Here is a 23,561-nt window from a genome sequence, read left to right as displayed (position 1 = left end):
TTAATTATTTTATATCACTAAATTTTGTAAATTCTGATTTAAATTAATTTTTTTCATTTACATATGTTCTGACTAAATAAATTTCTTAAGAGAAAAAATAGATATTATTATAAATAAATAAATAAAAATAAAGAAAAAACATAGCAATTTAGCTGATTTTTTCATGTAAATCACCAAAAATGGTGATTTTTTGAAATGATTGTATGGGGAACCCCCCAGGGGAGTTCCAGGGGGTGTGCCACTGGCATGGGTGGATCGGCCTTCCAAAGTTAGTGGGGGTGGGTCATACATTTGGACTCGATTGGAGCACTCTAAATGGGTCAAAGTGGGATTTTTCAAAATTTGCCCCTACCCAAAAGGTTCGACCCAAATTGGGGGACATCAAAATTCGTTTTAGAGGTATGGTTCCTTCGGCAAAGTATCTTATTTTGATCCCTAGAATATGATTTTCATAGAGCAATGGGCGATTTTTAAATCGACCCGCCCTAATATATACATATGTATATATATAGTTGTATTTTTTTTAATTTAGTGCCTTCTTTATAGAATATACATATACAGCGTTATCAGAATGATAAGTTTCCTTTTTTTTTTAAGAAATGCAGTTGTTGTTATAGGAGTTTACTTTTGAGAACAGTTTCCATGGGGATATGCCGATTATAATAATTATTCTGTAGTATAATTTCGTTGTGTTAATAAATAACCAAAAATATATTCAATATGATATACATATTTATTACAATAAGGTACCGAACATGTTTCTAATCCTTCCACTCATTCGTCGAAAAGTAAATGTTGATTTCTTTCGCAACAGTTTTTATTATAAAAATTTGCCTACACCGGAAGCTATAACCTTGCTTGTTTCAAACTATATTTATTTTCCATTTCTTAGTTTAATATGTTTCAATAATTTTATGAGATGTGAATGAGTAAATTTGTTATTCAAAAACCAGCGTCGATAATTGATGCGTTTGGCTACACGTTGCATAGTTTTAGGTGCATTTTTAGTTTTTCTTAGTGCTTTTCAAATTGTGGATTATTTCCTCACAGTACCATTCAAATATATCTATTGGCGTTTTATCGCCACTGAAAATAGTCACAAACATTACACAAACATAGTGTTGAAGCTAATATAAGCGATGTAAAATAGACAAAATGGGAACTAAGTCCCCGCATACAGAATATGAGAGTACCAGTGCCAATGGCCAACTTTATACCCCAAATATCGGACAATTATAAAGATTCCAATTAAGCTAAGTTGGCAGCTTTTTCTGATAATAATCTGTTGCTGTTTTTTCTTGCTCACCTGCATCTAATAAAATGATTTTCTCTATTATTGTTGACTTTATGCCAAATATATCGGTCGATATAGAATTAATCTTAATGAAATTTGCTGAAAATATTTTCCGCATTTTTTTTTTTTTGTTTAATGCCAAAAGGCCTGCCTAGACCGCCTCATAGTCCCAACACAACTTATTTACTATAAATATAAGGATTTCGGTCCGTCGTTATCGATTCATAATTTAAACAACAACATTTTTGTCAAGCCTTTCAAATTGCGAGGTTCTTCCAAAAGTTGCACCCGAACTTTGCCTAAGAAACTGATAGTAGAGGGAAAGACAAAAAAATGCTGACCCGAATGGTTACTGAGAACATTATGGGCAACACCAAGGAAAGAGTTGCCGGTAAGAAGTAAAAAAAAAAGATTTCTCATTTGAACCTAAACTTAGACATGTCAAATTGACTAAATTGGTCCACAAACTTGTCCACTTACCTGTTGTGAATTTACTGTGATATCCGAATTATCTATAAAAATCTAATAAGCAATATGTAAATAAAAATGTTCAATAATAAAAATCAGCCTGAAGAGTTGAAACATCCACATGAGATTGGTATACTGCCGAAAGACTTTTGGGAGATTGTTTCACGACGGACGCTGAAATATGGATTCACTGATACATACCAGGTTGCAGTGAAAAGTCGAATTACACGGGCAAAACTGCCCCGAACAAGCTGAAGACTGTTTCATCGGACGAATGCATGATGGTTATCGTTTTCTGGAAATCGCAAACTAGAAAAAAAAAAACGGCCAGAAAGCTCTACTACGCCAAATTAATGAGCCGATTCGAAGACGAATTACTATGTTTAGTAATAAATCGTCATTTATACAAATTTTCGTTTTTTTTATTGATTTAAAAATATTATAAATGTTTATAATTTGGTGCTTCATATATGTACTTATGCAGATCAAGATATTATAAGCGTGCTATATGTAAGTGTAATATATACTTTTTCCTTTTTTTGTATGAAAATCAAATTTAATATACATAGATATTGATTAAAATAAATGTATATAATATAGACACACCACCACACTTCTCCCTCTTAATGTCGGATCCGTCTATGTGTTCTCCGCTATTAACTGCATACCCTCTGTAATATAAAGTTTTCATATATAAGTCATTCAGCCTAATCAAATTGCCACTCTCTTTTCTCTTTCAACTATTTCTGGTGTTTTATGTCTATGTGTTTTCATGTGTCGGTGGTGCTGCTGGTGCTGACTATGTGAATTGTGAGGGGTTGAATCGGAGATTTTCAACACTTCAAGTCTTTCATTAAGCGACATTAAATTATCGTGAAATTGTGTTGGTGAACGATCACGTCCACGTCGACTACATCGAGCACGATGATCTTTGCTTACATGTTGGTCCTTTGAAGGTTTAACCACTTCGTCGGTCATATTGATAACTTCTTCGCCATCCGTGTCAGTAAAACTTGAGCTAGAACTAGATTTGCTCGACACCTCCAATCGGATAATAGCTTCGATTAGCAATTTATGCACTTTATGTACTTTATTTATAGCTTTTAGCAAGATTTTTAATTGATCCGATGTCGGTTTGTGACTGCAACAAGCCTCCTCAGTCATTACAGCGTCCATATCCTCCTTGTTGAGTGTTTTTTTTTTTTTGGGAAAGTGGAGTCTGATTTTAAAGTTTTTCTTCACTTAACTACACTAGCTATGCTACGCGGTTCAACTGCAGCTCATTGCCTGACTGACGGTAACTTTTATAGACAAACGAGAGCTGGAATCTTTTTAGTTCGACTGCTCAACCATAACACATCTGCATCAGCAGAAGAAAGCTTTAGCTTGACTCATATGCGAATATTTGAAAAAGTCGAAACAACAAACGGTTGAACCGAAGTTTTAATACCCTTCACAAGCACAATCGGAGATTGCATTGTCGCCTTGGGCAATAACCAATGTGCAGCTTCTTGGGGAGAAAAGGACGTGTGTTAAATTTCAGGTCGATATCTCAAAACTGAAGGACTAGTTTGCATACTTGTTTACAGCCAATAGGACAGGCGGACATGGCTAAATCCATTCAGCTCTCAGGGTCCTCGACATTTGCTGCTGCGTGTTACAAACTTCATGACAAGCTTAATATCTAATATGCAGGGCCTAATTACTTTACGTATTAGATCAATTGAAGGTCGAGATCAAAGTTGGGTCATTATGACCACCCAGCCTTTTAAAGTTATACCCCACCCCGCTTATAAAATCCATTTTGCTTTCCCAAATATTTACTATCGAGGGGATATAGTGATGATATCGATTTTCAAATTTGTATAGCATTTTTTTCAAAATAGGTTCCAGTATAGGCGATTATCTCTTCATTGTTGCCATACTCAATACTTTCTACAATTTCTTCAAGGTTTGAGAATCTGCAAAAGTCGCCAGGAACTAGTTCTTGAGCATAGGTAGATGCCTAATCGAAGCTCTTCTTCCTTCAAAAAAGTTCGATTTTCCGCAATTTCGTCTTTCAAATGTCCCAAATAACACTTTCTTAAAAATACGAAATTCGCGATACTTTTTGAACAAACCTCGTATATACATATATACATACATATACATATAACAGTTTGCTGTTGTTCCTCTCTAAGTCATGGATTTAAAAAAATATTCATCAACTAACGATGCTGATTTGATTAATTTTTCATTATTTTTCAAAATAATATCCATACCTCACGTACCGAGTATCACACGTATGTACATAAATACTAAATAAATCGTCCTTTTGAAGGTTAGCTCTAATTACATTTAAAATTCTATTAACTCATAAAGTCGATACAAGCTTTTGAGATCGATCTATGGGAGGAAAAGAAAAGGCCTTGCACTCAAACTAACTGTTGTGTAAGGTACTTGACAGTTCCATTTATTATATTTGTTCATAGTTAAGCATATATTTATAGATATATTGCTACATATATGTAACTCTCTCTACCCTATACATGAACACTGCTTTCATAGCAGATAATTACGGATCTGCTCCAAAATTTATTGGCATTAGTCCAAACCCAAAGCGAACCCTGGTTTACTACCAGTCTTCAAATAGTAAATGCCACGCGCACTCAACGGCACCGGATCACCCATTAAGATCTTTGTACCCGTGCAATTACGACCGATTAACTCTTTCAACGATGAACAGGGAGCAGCATAGAAACCTTTCTCACTATGTATGGATTCCGCAAAGTACTCATAGGAACGACCGTGGCTACAGCCGGCTAAGGGTGGGCGAAAGAGAAAATATAATATATATAAAGCTTAAAATAATGTTAGATAAAGGAAAACTGCTTTGTACGCACTAAAGATTTGTGAAATCTCTGTGCAGCCCGGCTGCGGTGCGCCGCCGCCATTCGGATAAAAATCCACACAGCCAATTGGTTCACGAAACCCCAAAACGCCACCACAACTATGTATGACATCAACGAAATCTGCATCTGATGGGTCTAAATGATGCTCCGGTCCGCTGCAGTTCTCAAAAGCCGGTCTGGCAGGATCGAGACCTAGTTTGTTATTATAAATAAATGAAGTCTGTGAAGTATTATTGGGGAATTGTCTGGGATCAGTGCCACACCTGTGATTCTGCCAACACGATATTTGGTGTAGGACCCCGCATAGCCCATTATATGCGCCCCTAAGCTATGACCGATTAGATGTATACGCTTGGAGTCAGCATCCTTTTCCTCAACAAGTAGATCAATAAGCTTAGCAACAGCTCGGCCCACTTGCACGGTGTAACGTGCGGGTTTCAGATAGTAAATATTGTCCGCTTGATCGCGCCAGTTGATTGCTAAGGAAGAACAAACAAATTAGGATTATTAAAAGTATATAATTTGTATATTGCCACGAAAAGTCTTGTATAAATCAAATACATCAGTTAGTTACCACTTCTACCTTTTTCTACCCTTCATCTGGACTTAGTACGTATTCCATTCCTGAAAGCATAAACCAACTAGGCAGGAGTGCCTTTTCTATTAAGAAAATGGTCATTTTTTATTCTTTGATCTAAAGATACCTCTCTGCGATAAGTCTTGAACTCTGTTGGTTTCTGTCGAAGCAATTGGACTGATCTATTTAGACTGATTGTTCATCCGGGACCCTAATTTTTTATTCTTTGACCTAAAGATACCTCCCTGCGATAAGACTTGAACTCTGTTGGTTTCTGTCGAAACAATTGGACTGGTCTATTGGGACTGGTTGTCCATCCGGGACCTTCATTTCTTATGCTTCGACCTAAAGATACCTCTCTGCGATAAGTGTTGAACTCTGTTGGATTCTATCGAAACAATTGGACTGGTCTATTGGGACTGGTTGTCCATCCGGGACCATAATTTTGTATGCTTCAACCAAGATTAGTGTGTACACTTCCGAGTTATTGATGGCCTCGGTATCAAAAAACTGATTTAACCCTAGTAACCACCATATCGTTTAATGTTTTCACATTGGTTCTTACCGAAAATATTCAAATTCCCGCGCATAGTGTATGCACCACGTATAGATTGTATTGAGTCACTGGTCGTGCTCGACTTCCAACCGTGTACCAAAATTTTCGTATCCAAATCGGCATTGAATTTACCGGCCATCTCTTCCCAAGTATCGCGCTTCTGTCTACTCTTCCGACCTTCACTGACAGTATGATTGGCAACGGATATTTGTATAGTTGTTGGATTAGCGGTATTTGCGCTGCAAATGAGTATATTTATTCCTAATTAAGAATGCAAAAAAAAAAAACTGGTGAAATGCAACATTACCTATCAAAGAGCTCCACATGCACGAATTCCGGCACATCGTCTTGCTGACTATCCACGGGTGGCTCGGTTAGATAGGCAACATGCGGTTTGCCATCACCATCGGGCATCCACATCCATGTACGGCCATAATCCTCCTCGTCGGGCGCAACTTCGGCGTGGCAGAAGGCTAGTACTTGTCGGGATATAAACAAATAATTTTTATTTTTATTTAATTATATTATTTTATTTTTAATATTTTTATTTCTTTAATTTTTTAATTTTTTTAACTTTATTTGTCCTATAATATTAATTGCATTCCTTACCCAAAATTGTTATTAAAAAATGCAGTTTCATAACTTTTCCGTTATGCAGCCGTTGGCAGTTCAAATTGAACTGAAGAAATTAAGTTTGAGTAATTGAAACCTTTGTATTTTTAAATACTTTATTTGAAACTAAAGCAATTTCATGCCCTTATCAGCTTGTAAAAGGCCTCTAGTTACATGCGGAACCCGATTTCCGCAATGCCTATCCGCCACCTGCTGTTAAATAGGTTAGATAAGTGCTCATAGCATTGAGACATAAAAACAGTGAAAGCATATAAAGAGCTGAATTAAATTATAATTTAACGACATTTATGATTATTTTCAATTGCAAATTATTCAAAAGACCTTTAAAATAAAAACAAAAAATAGAAAATTTGAGGAAATTCAATTTTTAAAATTATCAGAGTTGAGTTTGTTCCAGGGAAATATGTATAGTACCAATCGCCGGAAACAAACTCTCAAATTTCACTAACACTCTTTAACTCATTGTGTTGTTCCGTGAGTACCTGCCGAAGTCGGGCTAACCTCACGGTGCTTTTTTAAAGAACATAGATCAATACAAGGCGTTGATCAACGCCCCAAATAATAAAAGCTTTTTGCATATATTTTTTGGTTCCAATTGGTCGAGTGCAAGGGACACCTTTTCCACCTTGGTCGGGTTCGAGACCGAACTAAAACCTCGACCGTGCTGTGGGTCCGCCACCCGGCCGCGGTGCGACTCTACACTGAACTAAATTTTCAATTCTACCTGCCTTTAGGTTTAAACCACAATCACCACGAATCTCCCCAAAGTGTCACGCCCAAAGAGCAGATTGAAGCGAACACCAAGGGCTAACTCTCTGTCCTACCAGATTTAAGTTTCCAGTCAGACCTTGTAGGTTTTGCTACTGCCAGTTTAGCACCTATCAAACTCATTGACTGGTGACATTTGTCGCTTGACGTTCAAAGGCCTTTTCATTAACAGAACTCTCATTTTAAGTCTATAATATCAGTTCAACCTAAGTATTATTGCACTATTTCTGATAAGACTATGCTAAAATGTCGAGGCAAGCCAAATCCTCGGGAGTTCGGAAAAGCTATCCTTAACAGTCGCCAGTCCCGCGCGGACAGTCAGTGGACCGCCTTAGCTTCTAGATCATGTAAAGACTCCTGTTTAGGACATGCTAGAGCAAAATGACATGTATTTACACTTAAATCTACCTCAACTATTTGCGAATTCGGTATCTACTCAAAGTTCAAAATTTATTTCAAAATATTTTTCGCGGGATACTAAATTAGATTTCTAACTGAGAAAATGGGAACTATTATTAGACTCATTGTACTCCCTGGCGGCAAGCAAATTAAGACTTATCTAGAAACTCGGTGAATTTGGTAAAATACTTAATTTTTCCACCAATGTCTCTTAAGTTGGAGCACTGAGAGCCGTGGGATATATCCCGTATCATCCGGCTGAAGGCTGAGCATTCGCAAAGGTAATGTTCCAGCGTCCGTAGCGTCCTGGCGCATGCTCTGCAATCTGCCTAATCCATTTTTCCAATTTTGTGAAAGTTCCCTTTTGCCTAAAAGTATCAGCTTTTTTAGTCTGTCCACCATCAACACTGATGATTAGCTGAATGGTCTAGAGCAGCTTAGGGGAATTGTGCTCCCATCTGCCCAGAGCGGGACAACTTGTCCGACTTTTCGTTTTCTTCTAACTATATATAAGTGGGTACCCAGGTGATATTAACCGAGTTACCTACCTACTGAGAGTGTAGTTATTGCCTGCTTGCATAACCTAAAACGGTGAGACCGAATATTCGTGTTATGAATGTGAATTGTTACTTGAAGATTAATGGACTTGCTGGCTAGAGCAGAAGCCCGCTTGATACCTTCTAAAATCACGGCCGACCAATATTAACATGGATAAACTCGGTACTACGCGAATTAGCCAATGTAAGAATCACATGAGATGGCACATACCTCATGTGGGATGGCGCAACTTTGTATAAGTTCTACGCTTCAGAAAAAATAGGATGACCATCTGGTTCGTTCGAAATTTTCCAGGACATACTTAATAGACTCATTCCACAATAGACACCGAACTTCTCAAATCCTCATAACAGCATTTATGCTGTTCATATTATCTCTTTGTCGAATATTTTATTTTGTTTATAATTGATTATATGTCATACCTGTCCAGGAATATTTATCATAAGAATAAAACTTAAGACTCACTAGAAAGTTTCTCCTTTTTATTAATTAGAGTAGATCAATATCAAAAATTTGTTCAACTAGTTTCGACGTGGTCTCAACGTGGTTTCGATGAAACATGCCAAATTGTCCACAAAACGACAATGGGTCCTAGTTCTGCGATCTCCAGGTAGGTAGGTAGGTAGTCCACCAATTGAATCTGCGCGAGATAGCTGAGTTAGTAATCATCTCAAAAGACATCATGGATATCTCCTACATTTGATGAAATTAGATCATTCTAAAGGTTCTTAGTCGCTTTTGAAGATCAAATTGCTTAACTGGGAAAAATATCTGTATCAGAAATTCATTCAAATCAAGGCATTTACTATCAAATTTTATCGATAATCGATATATCTTTTAGAAATATCGAAATACTTGTGTCTGCTTCAGAATGTTTCGCTTCTCATTTTATTCCCCACGTGCTGAAAAATTGTCAACCGGTGTGTAGGAAACATTAAAACATAAACATTACGGGCTATGGAAGTAATTATCGGAACTTATGAGGAATTCCTCCTCGGTTATAAACTCATAATAAATGAAAATGCAAGTTTTGTGCAATCCTTTGCGGATAAATCACATGCGGGTCCACTCAAATGTCTAGCAGTGCATGGAAATTTCGTGGCTACTGGCGCCACAGATGATCGTATCTTCTTGTATGACATGCGTTCGAGAAAACAAACAAATGTAAGTTTTAAGTGTAAGCAGTAGGGTCATTTATTGTTCATGTTTATTAAAACTCGCAGATTATTTTGTCGCATGAGGGTACCATCAACGCATTGGCTTTTACACCGGACAACTCACATTTGCTATCAGGCGGCGACGATGGACGTATGATTGCGACACGTCAAAACACCTGGGCCACAGAGGGTAATTGGAAGGCACACAAGGGTTTAGCAGTCAATCAAATTAGCTGTCATCCGAGTGGCAAGCTAGCACTGTCACTCGGTGCAGATCGTGTATTATGCACATGGAATCTGGTAAAGGGGCGTGTAGCGTACCGAACAAATTTAAAGAGTCGCAGTACGTTGGGCACGCAACCAGATTGTCTGACGTGGTCGCCAACTGGTGATTATTTCACATTATGTGGTTTTCGCGCTGCAGAAATTTGGTCTATCAAATCAGCAGATGCCTTGGTGAGTCGAAAAACAAAAGAAAAGCCTATATGTGTTTGCTGGGTGGCTGATGAATTATGTCTGGTAGGCTTGGAGAGTGGTAAAATATTGTGGCTTGAAGTGACAGAAGAAGAAGGGGAAGAAGATGAAAAGGTAATGCATTAATAAATCAATATGTGAAGTTAGTTTTGTATTAACACATATTAAATTTACTTTGATAGCAACATTTTACGGAAGCGCACGACACAAGAGTTAAAGTTATGGCTTTGCATAAAGACACATTAATAACAATATCGAGGTTTGTGAACAAAAAAATTAAAAAACACGTAAGCAAAACTAATTTTTTTTTTAATATTTTTCAGTTCCGGCGAAATGAAAGCTTGGCAAGTGAATATAAACAAGAAAAATTTGAAACTAATGTGCACAACCAACATCGGCTGTCGTCCAACCTGCCTTAGCATTTTAGACCTAACACAATTCGGTGGCGCTTTTGTTTTAAAGAATAACGACACAAAAGAAGACAAACAACAAGTGAATATTGTACCAAAGAAAACTGTGAAGCCGCCAGAACGTGGTGTTGTTACGATTGAATATGAGGAGGATGCACAGGACGAACCAGAGCAAGAAAGCAGTGACGATGATACAGATTCATCTGAACCGAGCAGCAGTCAAGTGCAAGAAAAATCAAGGAAACGTAAGGGAAATGTTGATAAAAAAGCACAATCACAAACAAAGCAAAATCAATCGAAACAAAAAGGACCACCATTGAGTAAAAAGCAGAAAAATAATAAAAATAAATAATATTTTTAAATAAAACAGTTGTTAGTAAAAATAACGGTGTTGTTATTTTATATTGGAACGAAAATAATTTTTGAAGAAAAAAAGTTGTTTATATGAGTTATTACGAAGCAGTATAAGCTGGAGTTAATACGATATAATTTCGATTGTTATTGGTTATTTGGCTAAAAATATGTTTTTTATTTTTAATCATTTAATGTCAATATACAAGTATTTACAGACATATAAATGGGTATATCGAATTCCAAGACTCTTACCTAATTTAAGCTTAAATGACTGGACTAAAAAGCAGTAAAAGAAACAACTTGGAAATTTATCATTGCAGTATGGTTTATAGCTGCCACACAAACTGTTCGCTCAAAATCAAATCCTTTCATTTAATTGACAAAATTTGGCCTAGCAATTAATTGCCATACAAGCGGCTATTTCTCCAACCTTACTCGCTTCTTCTCTGCAATGAGCCTGGCAATCTCCCCTACTGAATTCACAGCGACCACATTCACAAACTGTGAAGGAGTACAGACTGGATTTTGACATTACAGTCGATGAAGTTAAAATTCCGGCCGGCAAAAACCCTAGGATTTTAAGTGTTACATTCGACAGCCTTTGCTTCTTAGACCCCGAAGCTTCAGACGTGCCAAGATACTGCACTATCGACTATTACAGCATGCCTCTTGATGTCTCCGGTTGTACATTTGCACGGTGATCATCGCTTCTGACCAAGGAACAAAATTAACTCCTCTCTAAGCGGTATCTGCTGGGATGATACCGTCCTTGTAGTCGCCTGCTTAAGGCGGACCTGCCTTCTAGGAATACCAACAGATCTTTACTTGACTACGACGACAACATCGAATAATACACCAATCAGACTTCCGACGCAATTAACTTTTGACACGCACTGACAGCCATTCACACTGGAGTACACTCTACCCATTATTGATGAAGTGCTCGAGGGGCTCGGCATGTGACTAAATATACATACATATGTCCAGCGTGCAATGAGTCCGCGCATGAATCTAACCATCTCTCGGCATTTCCAGCATCAGCACTCATCTAACACCCCTCTCTTCCCTATGGTCCGACACCGTCGAAACAGCACCTTTCCTGGGCCTACCATTAGAAGACTTCGATGACCACCAACCTGAATCTTGGCATCCAAGCGGCAATTAGATAACCACAACAACAACTCAGAGTTAAGATAAAGATGCTTTTCTTTTAGGCTATACAAAAGGTCCAGCACCAGTGAAGAAAATATAGCCACTGTAGCTGAGGCTGTACACGAAGACCGTGGAGAGTCTATTCGGCGCCATTCGCAGCAACTCGGACTGGCGCATTTTACGTCGAGATCTTTAATTGAAAGCGAACACAATACAGCTTGTGCAAGAACTGAAGCCGCTCGAACTTCCCAAGCGGCATCGCTTCGCTCTTTAACCTTTTGAAAAGTTCCAAGAAGTTCCGACGTTTTCTATCTAAACCCGATGGAATCATCGGTCCATATTTCTTCAAAAATGATACCGGTGAGAAGTACCCATTAATGGCGACAGTTATCGGGCCGTGATAACCGATTATTTGATGCCTGAAATTGAAGCTCGTGCTCTCGGCGACATTTGATTCCATCAAGACTGGGCCACTTCCCACACATCGTATCAATCAATGGATTTATTGACAGAACACTTCAGTGATCAGATAATTTCACGTTTAGAGCCGGTCAATTGGCCACAAACATCCTTTGATATCACACCGTTAGGCTTTTTCCTGTGGGAATATGTAAAGTCTAAAGTTTATGCGAAAATTCCCGCTTCGATTAAGACCTTGAAGCAAAACATCACGCGTGTCATTCGTCAAACAGTCGAAATGCTCGAACGAGTCATCGAAAACTGAACTCAACGGATGGACCAACTGAGACGTAGCCGCGGGCAACGTTAGAAAGAGATAATCCTTAAAAAAATAAATGCCAAAGAATGTTCTTCCGAGTGATAATAAATATTCCACATTAAATTTGAAGTGACTGTGTTTTTTCTTCAAAAGCATAGGGAACTTCGAAATGCATCACCCTTTAGCTTAGGTGTGAACAGTTTTTTTTTCTTTTGATCAAACTAAAAACAGGTTTGCTTTGTCATTTTATTAAATATTTTCATTTTGTTAATTTTTTTTTTACAATAATTGCTTTTTTTTACTTTTTGTAAAAACAGTCATAATTTGAATTGCTTCTAAAGTTAAGCTACACATATTCATACATGTGTGTGTAACTTAATAATTTCCCTCGAACAAATCTGTTTGTATAAATATATTAATTTATAGTTATGTTATTAAAATAAAAATTAAATATTACCATATAGTAGTATTGAGTTTTCTTACAATCTCTTAACAGCAGCTATAGCTTCGAAAATAAGTAATATATTCGTCTTGATTAACAATAAAATCGGCCAGCGAGCAAACTCGGTATTTTGCATTAAGTTGAAGAACAATAAATTTTCAACATAAAAATGCAAGCCGATTTCTTTTTACGACACATATGTATTTATGTGGACCAGACATGTGTATTTTATGTGGACCAGACACGCGGTATAAGTGATTTAATGTACATTTGTAATTTTTTTGTTTTTGCTTTCAAGTCTTTGGTTAGTCTGTGTGAGAAAATATTGTGCTTCTAATAGAAATATATAGACGTCGTCGCAAGTCAGCAATGTATTTAGTATACATATTGTAACTAGATTGGCATACATGTATGTATGTATGTATATAAGTATCGTATATAGTATATAGTACTAATAGATAAATCATCAACTCGATATAAAGTAATACAACAATTTAATATATAGGCGATAAATCAACGGCCAAAGGTACTGGGCGAAAAAATGGAAAACATGTCTAAGCGGTGGAAATGATGTACACAAATAATTTTGTACTGTCGTCAGCAGTAATAACAGATATTGTCAGTTGCTCGGTTCAAGTTGTATGCTAAACACATGCGCATCGTCGGCATTACAGTCATCGTTGTCGCTGTCATCGCCGTTTGCGTTTTGCCGGTCCGGGTATGACCACACCATGTCTTCACCGAATTTATGGCGATGTAGTCGATTTTTGTATGCATGCAATTTACTGTTATCTATATACGCCTCACATGGATAACACCAAACGGACAAATCGCTGAAGCTAAGCGCCAAGGGATGTGATTGCTCTATGCTATGGAAGAGCATATGTTCCATGACGTAACGACCGCAGAGTACTTTGTAACAGCTCAGACATATCCAGTTTTCGGCGGTTGATGAGCACTGCTCGCAAGGTGCATTGCTGTCTATGGCTGCGTTATGCGAAGGAAAAATAAAATGAAATAAATTATTATTTATATTTTTTTTAACATTTTGTGAGCGAAAAATAAGTACAGCGAAATTCATAAAAGGAGATAAAGTTCAAAAAGCATAAAATATCGTGCGTGCCAAAAGTGCAGTGTACTCAATATTTGCCAAAAGAAAAAAATATTTAAATAAGCAAAATAGCGAAATTTTTGTTCTGAATGTAAAAAACGACTTTATCGCAAATTGAGCGAACTTTTCAGAAAAATAGGAGAAAATGCCAAAAATTCGAAAATTCGAAATTTTTTTCGAAAATAAAAAAGCAAATTTTTCAGACAAATAGCACAAAATGCCAAAACCAAATAAATTTTCTTAATAAAACAAATATTTTCATAAAATTAAATTTTGAAATTTCGATTCTTTTTTCCAAAAAAACAAAAAAAAAACAAATTTCCAGAAAAATAGCACAAAATGCTAAAAACCAAATAAATCGTCTTAATAAAAAAATATTTTCTTAAAATTTAATACCGCGATTTCGATTCTTTTTTTGAAAGCAAAAAAAATTTCAGAAAATAGCACAAAATGCCAAAAACTTAAAAAATTATCTTAAGTTAAAAAATATATATTCCTAAAGTTTAATTTCGAAATTTCAATTCTTTTTTCGAAAATAAAAAAGCAAACTTTTCAGAAAAATACGACAAAATGTCAAAAACCAAATATATTATCTTAACTTAAAAACAATTCTAAAATTTAATTTCGATTATTTTTTCGTAAATAAAAATTCAAACGATTAGAATTTTATTTAATGAATTTAATAAAAATAAATTATAAGTTTTTGGGAAAGTTGTTTCGAAAATTTGTATTTTCTTTTTCAAAAAGTAATAAATTTAAAAGTTCGCTCAACTTCTGTTTTCGAAATTCCGATCATTTCTTATCGAAAATATATGTAGACTCTACAAATTATCAACTGATTTTATTAGATTCTTTATTGTGTTTGTATCAAATTTTTTTTTTCGAAAATTAATAAGTTTAAAAGTACTCTAAATTTCTGTTTTCTCATAATTATTTTTGAAAATCTGATAGTTTTTTTTATCAAAAAAAGACTCTACAGATTATAATCTGATTTTTTAGATTCTTAAAATTATCCTATTTGTGTGAAATTTTTTTGCGAAAATCTAAATTTTTTTTCGAATAGTAATAAATTTAAACGTTTTTTACCAAAAATCTACAGATTATCATATGATTTTTTAGATTTTAATAAATTTCATGAAAATAATAAAAAAAAAAATTGGAAACCGTTGTTTTTCGATAATACGAATTTGAAAAAGGCTAGCAGAAGCAAAGTTAAGTTCGAATTCTTTTTTCGATAAATAATAAACTTAAACGTACTTTCGATTTTGTTTTATTAAAAACTATTACTATAATTTTATTTCGAAATTTCGATTTTTTCGAAAATAAAGATTTAACTTATTATATTCCAATTTTTTATTAACGAAAACATTAATTTTAAATTTTTATTTTCGAAAATAAAATTTTAAAAATGCTGCCAGATTTGCTGGTATTTAAAGATGAAAAAACTTTGAATAATTATAAAAATTAATAATTAAATAAATATTTGTATGAAAACATACATATGTATGTATGTATTCCAAAAAATCAATTTCGACTTTTGATTTTTTTTTCGAAAAAAAAATTCTACCGATTATAATCTGATTGTTCGAAGTTTCAATTAACTTCGTGTAATAACTTTAAATATTTATTTGGAAAACCAGTTTTTCGAAGTAAAAAAAGTTAATAACTAAAAATTAAATAATTTCAGTAATAGTAATAAACAATTATAAAATGAATATTATAATAAAAAGTATTTAAATTGCCATACTATATTTGTATATTAAAATTTTTTCCTATTAAGTTTGTATTTCGATTTTTTCGAAAATAATTTATTTTAAATTTAAAAAAGTTGCATGAAAATTATAACTTAAAATTGTATTTTTAAAACGGGTTTTTGGTTTAAAAATTAAATAAAATGTAAAAATAACAAAATTTAAAAATAAAATAAAGGTTATTAAAAAATTCGAAAATGATTATATTAGAATATTTTTAAATTATATTTGTATGAAAATTTATTCGAAATAATAAGTTCGAAATTAAAAATTAAAAAAAAAATAAGTTTGAAATTAAAAATTTAAAAAACATATGTTCGAATTTTAATCTTTTTCAAAAACAAATGTTGGGGTTTTAATGAATTTCAGGAAAATAATAAGATTAATTTTTTATTTGGAAACCCGTTATTGTCAATAATAAGATTTTAAAAACGTTGACAGAGATAAAGTAATTAATTAGAAAAATTATTTTTATATAAAAATTATTACATGAAAACATTTTTTCAAAAATTAAGTTCGAGTTTTGATTTTTTTTCGAAATGCAATAATTTTATTTTTTTATTAATTTTTACTTTTATTGAATTCGAATTCAATTTTGTTTTTTCGAAATGTTAAAAATTGTTTTTGGATTTTTTTTGAATTCGAATTACATTTTCTTTTTTCGAAAAGTAACAATTTGATAATTTTAATTTTTAATTTAAATTTTGGGTTTTTCGAAAAGTAATAAAAAAATTTCGAATAAATATTAATAATAATAATAATCAAACTTTTAGAAAAAATAATATTTAAACTCGAACTTTTTTAAATTTAATTAGCAACATCTAAATAAAAGCAATAGAAAGCACAAAAATATTAGAATACTGAGAGAGCGTTGAAATATGATAACAATATAAGAAACATATTTTAAATATAATTATTTATAGCATTAAATGCGTATATACACATATATGTACATATGTACATATGTATGTATATATATACAGCTATAAAATAAGATCTAAGAAATTATAGATTTAAAAAAAATGTGCAACGAATAACATCTATCTCTCTCTCTCTCTCTCTCTCTCTCTCTCTCTCTCTCTCTCTCTCTCTCTCTCTCTCTCTCTCTCTCTCTCTCTCTCTCTCTCTCTCACACATAGAGGTGTATAAATACATATGTAGAAACCGTTATTTTTTGAAACATGCAAATTATAATTTAAAATATTTATAGCAATTCGCAACATGCATGGCGACAGAGATGTATATGATAAATACATATGTATGTATGCTTATATGTAGGTATGTATAATAATATATAGAAGGATATACTATATATGAAAATGAGGCAATAAAAAGTTTTCCAAACATATTTTATACAAACAAAAACAATATTTGATGGCACCCGCGCACACACACACACACACGCACAAACGAAAAGCGAAAGAAGGAGAAGCGACAATTTGAAACATGTATAAACAGCAGAAAACGAAAATAAAGCAACAATAACAAGAATGAACAATTAAAAGTGTAACAATTGGAAACAAACCTACAAAGTCTAGAACACGACATTGAATTAATGTGTTTTCAAACAAAACAAAAGACACGCTGCTTACTTTTCGGCGCCTCCTCAGGACGCAACTGTTTTAAATGAGGACATGTCTTTAATGGAACAACGGCGAACATTTCGTTATTTTGCAAAGCCTGACGATGCATTTGATTTTCGCAATTTTTTTCAATTCGCATTTTTTTTTTTTGTTCAAATAGTTAATGTTTGTTTTTGTTTGTGTGCAGTCATGAAAAGTAAGAACAAAAACATAGAGGTTAGTTAATGGTCTCGCACACAAAATTGCGTAAATGTTAAATTACCTCTAGGTTTTCGGTGAGAAATTCGGTTAGGGTTTTAACTTTTACCTTCGGCTTACTGCCGCTCGGTTCCAACGCCACCTCCGTGTCAGCGACATTTTCACAGCCAACGACGCCTTTCGCCTCATCCGTTGTGATATCTAAATTTTTCAAAGTAGCAGAAAGAAAATCCTCATTGTTATTTTCGCCAGCGAATTGTGGCAGTCGCTTGTTGAAGACCAAACTCTTCCAATAGCGTTGCTGCACATTCAAACAATTCTGTATCGTCTCAATGCAACTTGTGTATGCAGCGCTCAGACCACGTGCCGCATTGCCGTTAAGCTGTATGGCTGGTATTGGATCGCCCAGCAGTGATTTTGTGCACATGGTCATCGCATAGGAAATGGAGTGCACATTGTAGCCGCCTTCCAAACACAAAATCAGGCGTCCACCAGCGAGTGCTGAGAGCCAATGTGTGAACAGACCATAAGCTTCGGGTGTTACTTTACAGCCGCCAAGTGGATCGCCGATGGCGGCATCAAAACCAGCCGAGACGAGTACTAATTCCGGATCGAATTCATAAGCTATGGGCATAACAAGCTGTTGGAAGGCCATTACATACTCCATATCGCCCATGCCTTTCTGTGTGGTTAATTGAGGTTAAGTTTTCAAGAAATTTTAAATATAAATATTTGCGTGTTAATTAACAACAATGTCTGGCTCACCTTATTCCACGGTATATTGACATTGAAACCCACACCGGCACCTTTGCCCACCACATCGTGGTCGGCATCTTTACTCTTCGGGAAGAAAGTGCCATTATCATAGCGATGTATGCTTATGTAGAGCACATTCGGATTCGATTCGAAGATGTGCTGTGTGCCATTGCCATGATGCACATCCCAGTCAATAATTAGAACGCTAAAATTGAAATTTCAATAAAAAAGTTGGCACATAAACATATTACGAAAATTACCGCTTAAGTCCGTGATCGCGTATGGCATACTGCGCCGCGATGGCCACATTATTGAATATACAAAAGCCATGTGGTATGTCAGGCTCTGCATGGTGACCGGGTGGACGCACAATGCACACACCGCTGCGCGCCTCGCCACTCAGCACTTTGTCGACCACCTGCAGCACAGAGCCGGCGGCCAGCGTGGCGCAATCGAAAGTCTTCGGATGAAAGTAGACGGAATTATATTTCTCACCCATGCCCTGCAGCTCATCCTTATCGCTAATGCGTCGTATGAAGTTGACGTGCGCGCGTGTGTGCGCCAAACAAATCTCATCCGTGGTGGCGATGCGTATCGGCAGCTGCTTCATGCGTTCGGTGAGCTTGTAGTCGACGTGCATTTCGTAGATGCGTCTTATGCGCTCCGGCTGCTCGGGATGACCCTCTTCAAAGGTATTGCTGTGCTGCAGCATCAGTTCATCGTAAACATAGCAAACGCGCACTTTTGGTGCCAACAATTTGGTTTCTAAGCAAAGATATATTGGATATATATTTCACACTAATTAGAAATTAATTAAAAGTAGAGTAATTACCCTGCTTAAGAAATTGCAAGCGCTTCGTGTTCTGCGCCACCACTTCGGGTAACGTGACCGGTGCCGTGTCTCTGGTGGGGAAGCGTTCGGGCAGTGGTTGGCCGCCAATGAACAGGCGACTGACTTTGTGCAATTTCGGTTGTGGATTCACGTTATTCAGCTCCTCCATCGTATACATCGGCTGGACTTGTAGACAGCGCCAATATTGGCGATGTGCATAAATGCAATTGAATATTGTATCTTGTAGTACGTCACTTGGTGGCTCGATTTTCTCCACCAGCGTGGGGCAAGTGCCGCCCAACAGCGTGCGCAATGTGAGTGCTGCACCCTCGGAGAGGGAGTCAAGGCAGTAGCCGCCTTCCAGTACGACGGCAATGCGTGATTGTGCCAATTTCATGAGTGAACTTAGTAAATGTGGATAGAAGGCGGGTGTGACCTCCATTTCACCCTCCGGACAACCTAAAGCTGCATCATAACCGGCCGATATGATTATCAATTCTGGTTGGTACTCAACGGCCACGGGTATAACTAACTGTTGGAATATGGCCAGATAATCGCCATTACCCATTTTGGTTTTATTTAACGGTACATTGAAATTATAACCCAAACCATTGCCACAGCCGATGGCATCAAAATCGGATTCCTGCAGATTTGGCCAGAATGTGCCGTGCTCATAACGATGTATGGAGAAGTAAAGCACCCTACAATATAAGTAAATAAAATATTATAAACAATTTAAAAATACAAAAATTGTAGGCACCCACCTTGGATCGTTGTAGAAGAAACGCTGTGTGCCTTGTCCATGGTGTATGTCCCAATCGACGATCATTATTTTGCTTAACTTCAAAATGTCCAAAGCGTATTGTGCTGCAATGGCCACATTGTTGAAGAAACAGTAACTGAGGAATACACACATACACATACATTCACAAGCGTTGCATACAAACGAAACTACAAATACAAAAGTGTAAGACAATTGTAAAGTACCCATTGAATTCCGCCTTCATCGCATGATGACCCGGTGGCCGTATGATCGCCATGCCATTCTGTACATTGCCGGCAGTTATGTTCTCAATTAAGTCAATGGTCGAGCCGGTGGCCAGTAGCGACAATTCAAATGTGGACTACAGTAAGATTGAGGCAAATTTATTTATGCAATGCAGAAAAAACAATTAGCTTGCAATAATACCAACCGGATGTAGGTAAATTGAATCGAATTTTGAGCTTAGATCTTCCATTCCCTCTTCATCTTGCACACCAGATGTTTGTTGTAGTAGCTCATAATGCTCGGCGCTGTGCAGCAAGAGCACTTCATCCTTTGTCGCACGACGTGATGGTATACGTTGACATTGTTCAATGAGTTGCAGTTCTTTACATCTGGATTTTGTGGCATAAAAATAGAAATATATATAATTTGTGTTAAAACAAGAAAATATATTTAACTTCGACTACACTGAAGCTATAATACCCCTCACAGTTGGATTTCTTTTAGCTTAATAGGGTATAAAAAGATATTCAACTTAAGTTTGAGCGTTCAGTTTATATGGCAGCTATATGCTAGCGTGATCCGATTTGAGAAATTTCTTTGCAGATTGCACCTTTATCTTAGACAATAATCTATGCCAAATTTCGTGAAAATATCTCGTCAAATAAAAAAGTTTTCTATACTAAAATTTTAATTTTATCGATCAATTTAAATGACAGCTACATATATGCTACGATAGTCCGATATCGTCAATTCCGATAAATAAGGTTTCAGATCAAAATCTCAAAAACTAGTTCGCATAGATATATAGGCAAACATATGAATAAGGCCCACCTATCGTGAAAACAGGTAATTTATAGGTTATAGTCACGTTATGTTAGTTATTATGATATATTGTTGTTGTATAGTAAGTTTATTGCTTACTTTATAGATCACAATCACGTTATGTTAGTTGTAATGATTTATTGCTGTTATTTTTTATTATTGTATTGCCTATTTTGTATTCTAACGAAAGTTACCAGAGTTGTTTCTAATTTAAAATATAAACTTATCTGCGCAATTAGAAGCAATTGCATTAAAAAAATATGAAGATAAGATTTGAGACGAGATTACACGCACCCTCATGCATACTAAATGCATATAATACGACGTTACAAATACATGCTCTGCAATCTCCATTAATAATTAAAAGCGTAAACAAACAATATAATATATGAGTATTTTCAAATGCACTCACCTCTCCAGCACACGAGTAAAGCGTTCCGGTCTCTCTGGATGATTTTCGTCCCAGAGGCAACGATGCTGCGACATCGATTCATCATAAACAATACCAGTAGGCTTTTGTATTATTATTTTTGCGTTGACCGCCTGGAAATAAAAACCAAAAAAATTTCGATAAATCGTGGCATGTCAGCTCATGTGTTCTTAAAGTAAATAGAAGCTTACATTTTGGAAGATATCCTTTACAACTTGATCTTGTTGAGTTTGTTCCTGCATTTTGAGTAATTTCGCCTTGCGTTTAGCTTCTAGTAGCGCTGCGCTCGGCTTGCTGGCTGCTACTGCTGATTTGACCATTGCGCGAGTTTGTATTTTAGCTTTTTGCGCACCACGACGTGTAACAATTGGAGAGCTCTACAGTTGGTTGTACGTATGTGTATAAGAGAGATGAGTAAAGCGTAAAAAAGCTCACTAATTAGTATAACTAATATGTATGTATGTTTAAACTTTTTATAAAATATGTAAATTAACACAGTTATCACATAATTAGGACAAAATTGATAAATTCGAATTTTGTTAAATTTATAGAATCTTAAAGATAAGCGTGTGGTCTCGAGGCGGTGATCTAACAGACTGCGCCCTGCAAGCAAAATCAATGCAATATTAATGAAATTGATTTCCGGTTTCTTAAGTACACCAAATAAGCGCAAGTGTTGATGATGTGGGTGTCAACAATATTGATACCACATATGTATGTACGTTTGTTGTGACATACTTTTATACCCAATAGTCAAAATTTATAATTTGTTGCAGCTGTTGAAGTCACCACAATTAAATTTGTAAAATTATTGATGAGCATGAAATTGTTATTAATTAGATATAATATTTAGATAACAAATCAACTTATATTATTGGTAAATCACAAAGCTTTGAGGTGCTGAATCCTTCCGCAAAAACTTTAATTTTTATTATTATGTTTAGCATATTTTTAAAAATATAAGTTTTAAGACTTGTAATTGTTTAAATATTGATAATTAGAAGCAATGGTAAAGAGAATTGCCCAATATTTCAACATGTATTCCCTGATGTTTTTAAACTACTTCAAGCAGATTTGTTTACAAACTTATATGGTATTACATATCTTAAGAAGGTATGTAATAACTTTGATATGCAAGAGTGATCTTGCTTCTGATTTGCGTACAAATATATATAGTCATTGTTACAGTTTATGACCATCGAATACAATTGCTAAAGCTAAGGAAACCGGTTCGTAATAAAGAATAAAAACATGTACAGTGGTTCAATGCACTAGCAAATTATGGCAGTAATCTATGAATCCCATACCAGCAATATTTTTTTACCGGCTTGAGAAGAAAAGGAGCTCTTTAAGAGATATAAAAAAGGCGCTGCCCTTTTCACTATTACCCAAGTTTATAACCATTTATGGTATTTCTACGATACGTCAGCCTATTGTTATATGTAGGGCTAAATTATTTTTAGCTTACAATTTTGGTAAAATTAAAATAAAAGGTCTTCACATTTTAGGGCATACTTACCATTTTCGCTTAATAAAAAATAACAAGTCTTAAGATTCTTTTGTCGCTGTTGTTATATCAACATCAAATCCGTTGGCTTTTGGAGTATACAAAACGTACGTTGAACAAGATGTAAAGAAATTCTAACAATACATTTTTTATCCTCCAGTATTTATAAGATAGAACACAATTTTAGTTCCATATAAAGAACGCGTCAAGTATAAACAAGAAGTATTGCGTAGCCTCTTATTATTTCAAATAAACCAATATTTTACATGCACTATCGAATTTTCCTTTATTAAATGTATGCGAAATGTTTTTCTTTAGTTTCTTTAGAGCAACGCGCCTAATCACAAAAATTCCGACACACAGACGCAAAAATGGACACACGTTTTATTACTGCTTCTTCTTCTCATTCACCGTAGTCTTGTTTGTTTACATCAACACTGGTCCTGTCAGCTGTAGTTTTGCAATAATTTCAATTTTTGATTTTCAATGTTTTAAATTTAATATATATTTCACGTGTTTATGATAACTTTTTTTAATTTTATAAGTTAATGTCAGTCCGTAAAAACTTGGAAGCTATTTGGAAATCAACGTGTAGTTAGCAAATTGTGTTTGACAATCAATGTGACAAATACTCTAAAATAATTGCCAGATTAAATTTCTATCGAAAAACTTAATATAATTGAGGGATTATACTTGACAGAAGTCAATGGTTTCTTGTGGAAAAGTGTGTAT

The 23,561-nt window shown here is 35.2% G+C and overlaps 3 protein-coding genes across 5 annotated transcripts; 1 reads left to right on the top strand and 2 right to left on the bottom strand.

Annotated features, from left to right (window-relative positions):
• Positions 1-4,188: 4,188 nt before the first annotated feature.
• LOC126758369 (lipase member H-like) lies at positions 4,189-6,253 on the bottom strand. The gene is made up of 5 exons (XM_050472626.1): positions 6,094-6,253; positions 5,796-6,025; positions 4,917-5,132; positions 4,645-4,845; positions 4,189-4,563 (listed from the first exon to the last, which is right to left on the bottom strand). The coding sequence occupies exons 1-5, from the start codon at positions 6,204-6,206 to the stop codon at positions 4,346-4,348; spliced, it is 978 nt and encodes a 325-aa protein (XP_050328583.1). The 5' UTR covers positions 6,207-6,253; the 3' UTR covers positions 4,189-4,345.
• A 2,765-nt stretch (positions 6,254-9,018) lies between these two features.
• LOC126759025 (p21-activated protein kinase-interacting protein 1-like) lies at positions 9,019-10,571 on the top strand. The gene is made up of 4 exons (XM_050473565.1): positions 9,019-9,308; positions 9,368-9,889; positions 9,958-10,034; positions 10,099-10,571. Exons 1-4 carry the CDS (start codon positions 9,102-9,104, stop codon positions 10,535-10,537), a joined length of 1,245 nt encoding a protein of 414 aa, XP_050329522.1. The 5' UTR covers positions 9,019-9,101; the 3' UTR covers positions 10,538-10,571.
• Positions 10,572-12,641: 2,070 nt separating this feature from the next.
• LOC126760743 (histone deacetylase 6) lies at positions 12,642-23,247 on the bottom strand. 3 transcript variants are annotated; one of them, XM_050476614.1, is made up of 12 exons: positions 22,842-23,239; positions 21,514-21,699; positions 21,305-21,435; positions 20,276-20,459; positions 20,070-20,206; positions 19,847-19,981; positions 19,083-19,783; positions 18,511-19,015; positions 18,260-18,455; positions 17,559-18,176; positions 17,306-17,393; positions 12,642-13,838 (listed from the first exon to the last, which is right to left on the bottom strand). In XM_050476614.1, exons 1-12 carry the CDS (start codon positions 22,842-22,844, stop codon positions 13,471-13,473), a joined length of 3,252 nt encoding a protein of 1,083 aa, XP_050332571.1. In that variant the 5' UTR covers positions 22,845-23,239; the 3' UTR covers positions 12,642-13,470. The 3 variants fall into 3 exon arrangements, with proteins under 3 accessions (XP_050332571.1, XP_050332572.1, XP_050332573.1); XM_050476615.1 differs by having other exon boundaries at positions 13,740-13,838; positions 17,239-17,393; positions 22,842-23,247; XM_050476616.1 differs by lacking the exon at positions 17,306-17,393 and having other exon boundaries at positions 13,740-13,838; positions 17,604-18,176; positions 22,842-23,245.
• Positions 23,248-23,561: the final 314 nt, after the last annotated feature.

The sequence above is a fragment of the Bactrocera neohumeralis genome, chromosome 5, assembly GCF_024586455.1.
Source record: "Bactrocera neohumeralis isolate Rockhampton chromosome 5, APGP_CSIRO_Bneo_wtdbg2-racon-allhic-juicebox.fasta_v2, whole genome shotgun sequence".
NCBI classification, from domain to species: domain Eukaryota; kingdom Metazoa; phylum Arthropoda; class Insecta; order Diptera; family Tephritidae; genus Bactrocera; species Bactrocera neohumeralis.
Note: the sequence above shows the minus strand (reverse complement) of the source record. Positions and strands in the feature narration are given on the sequence as shown.

Excerpts from the sequence above, each read along its gene's own strand:
- LOC126758369 (XM_050472626.1), bottom strand. The coding sequence starts at position 6,206 with ATGTGGATGCCCGATGGTGATGGCAAACCGCATGTTGCCTATCTAACC. Across the intron at positions 5,133-5,795 it reads CGGGAATTTGAATATTTTCG|CAATCAACTGGCGCGATCAA; the intron begins GTAAGAACCAAT and ends GTTCTTCCTTAG. Across the intron at positions 4,564-4,644 it reads AGAGATTTCACAAATCTTTA|CCGGCTGTAGCCACGGTCGT; the intron begins GTGCGTACAAAG and ends GCCCACCCTTAG.
- LOC126759025 (XM_050473565.1), top strand. The coding sequence starts at position 9,102 with ATGGAAGTAATTATCGGAACTTATGAGGAATTCCTCCTCGGTTATAAA. Across the intron at positions 9,309-9,367 it reads GTTCGAGAAAACAAACAAAT|ATTATTTTGTCGCATGAGGG; the intron begins GTAAGTTTTAAG and ends TAAAACTCGCAG. Across the intron at positions 9,890-9,957 it reads AAGGGGAAGAAGATGAAAAG|CAACATTTTACGGAAGCGCA; the intron begins GTAATGCATTAA and ends TTACTTTGATAG.
- LOC126760743 (XM_050476614.1), bottom strand. Across the intron at positions 21,436-21,513 it reads TAAAGGATATCTTCCAAAAT|GCGGTCAACGCAAAAATAAT; the intron begins GTAAGCTTCTAT and ends TTTTATTTCCAG. Across the intron at positions 18,456-18,510 it reads CGCGATCACGGACTTAAGCG|CGTTCTAATTATTGACTGGG; the intron begins GTAATTTTCGTA and ends TTTCAATTTTAG.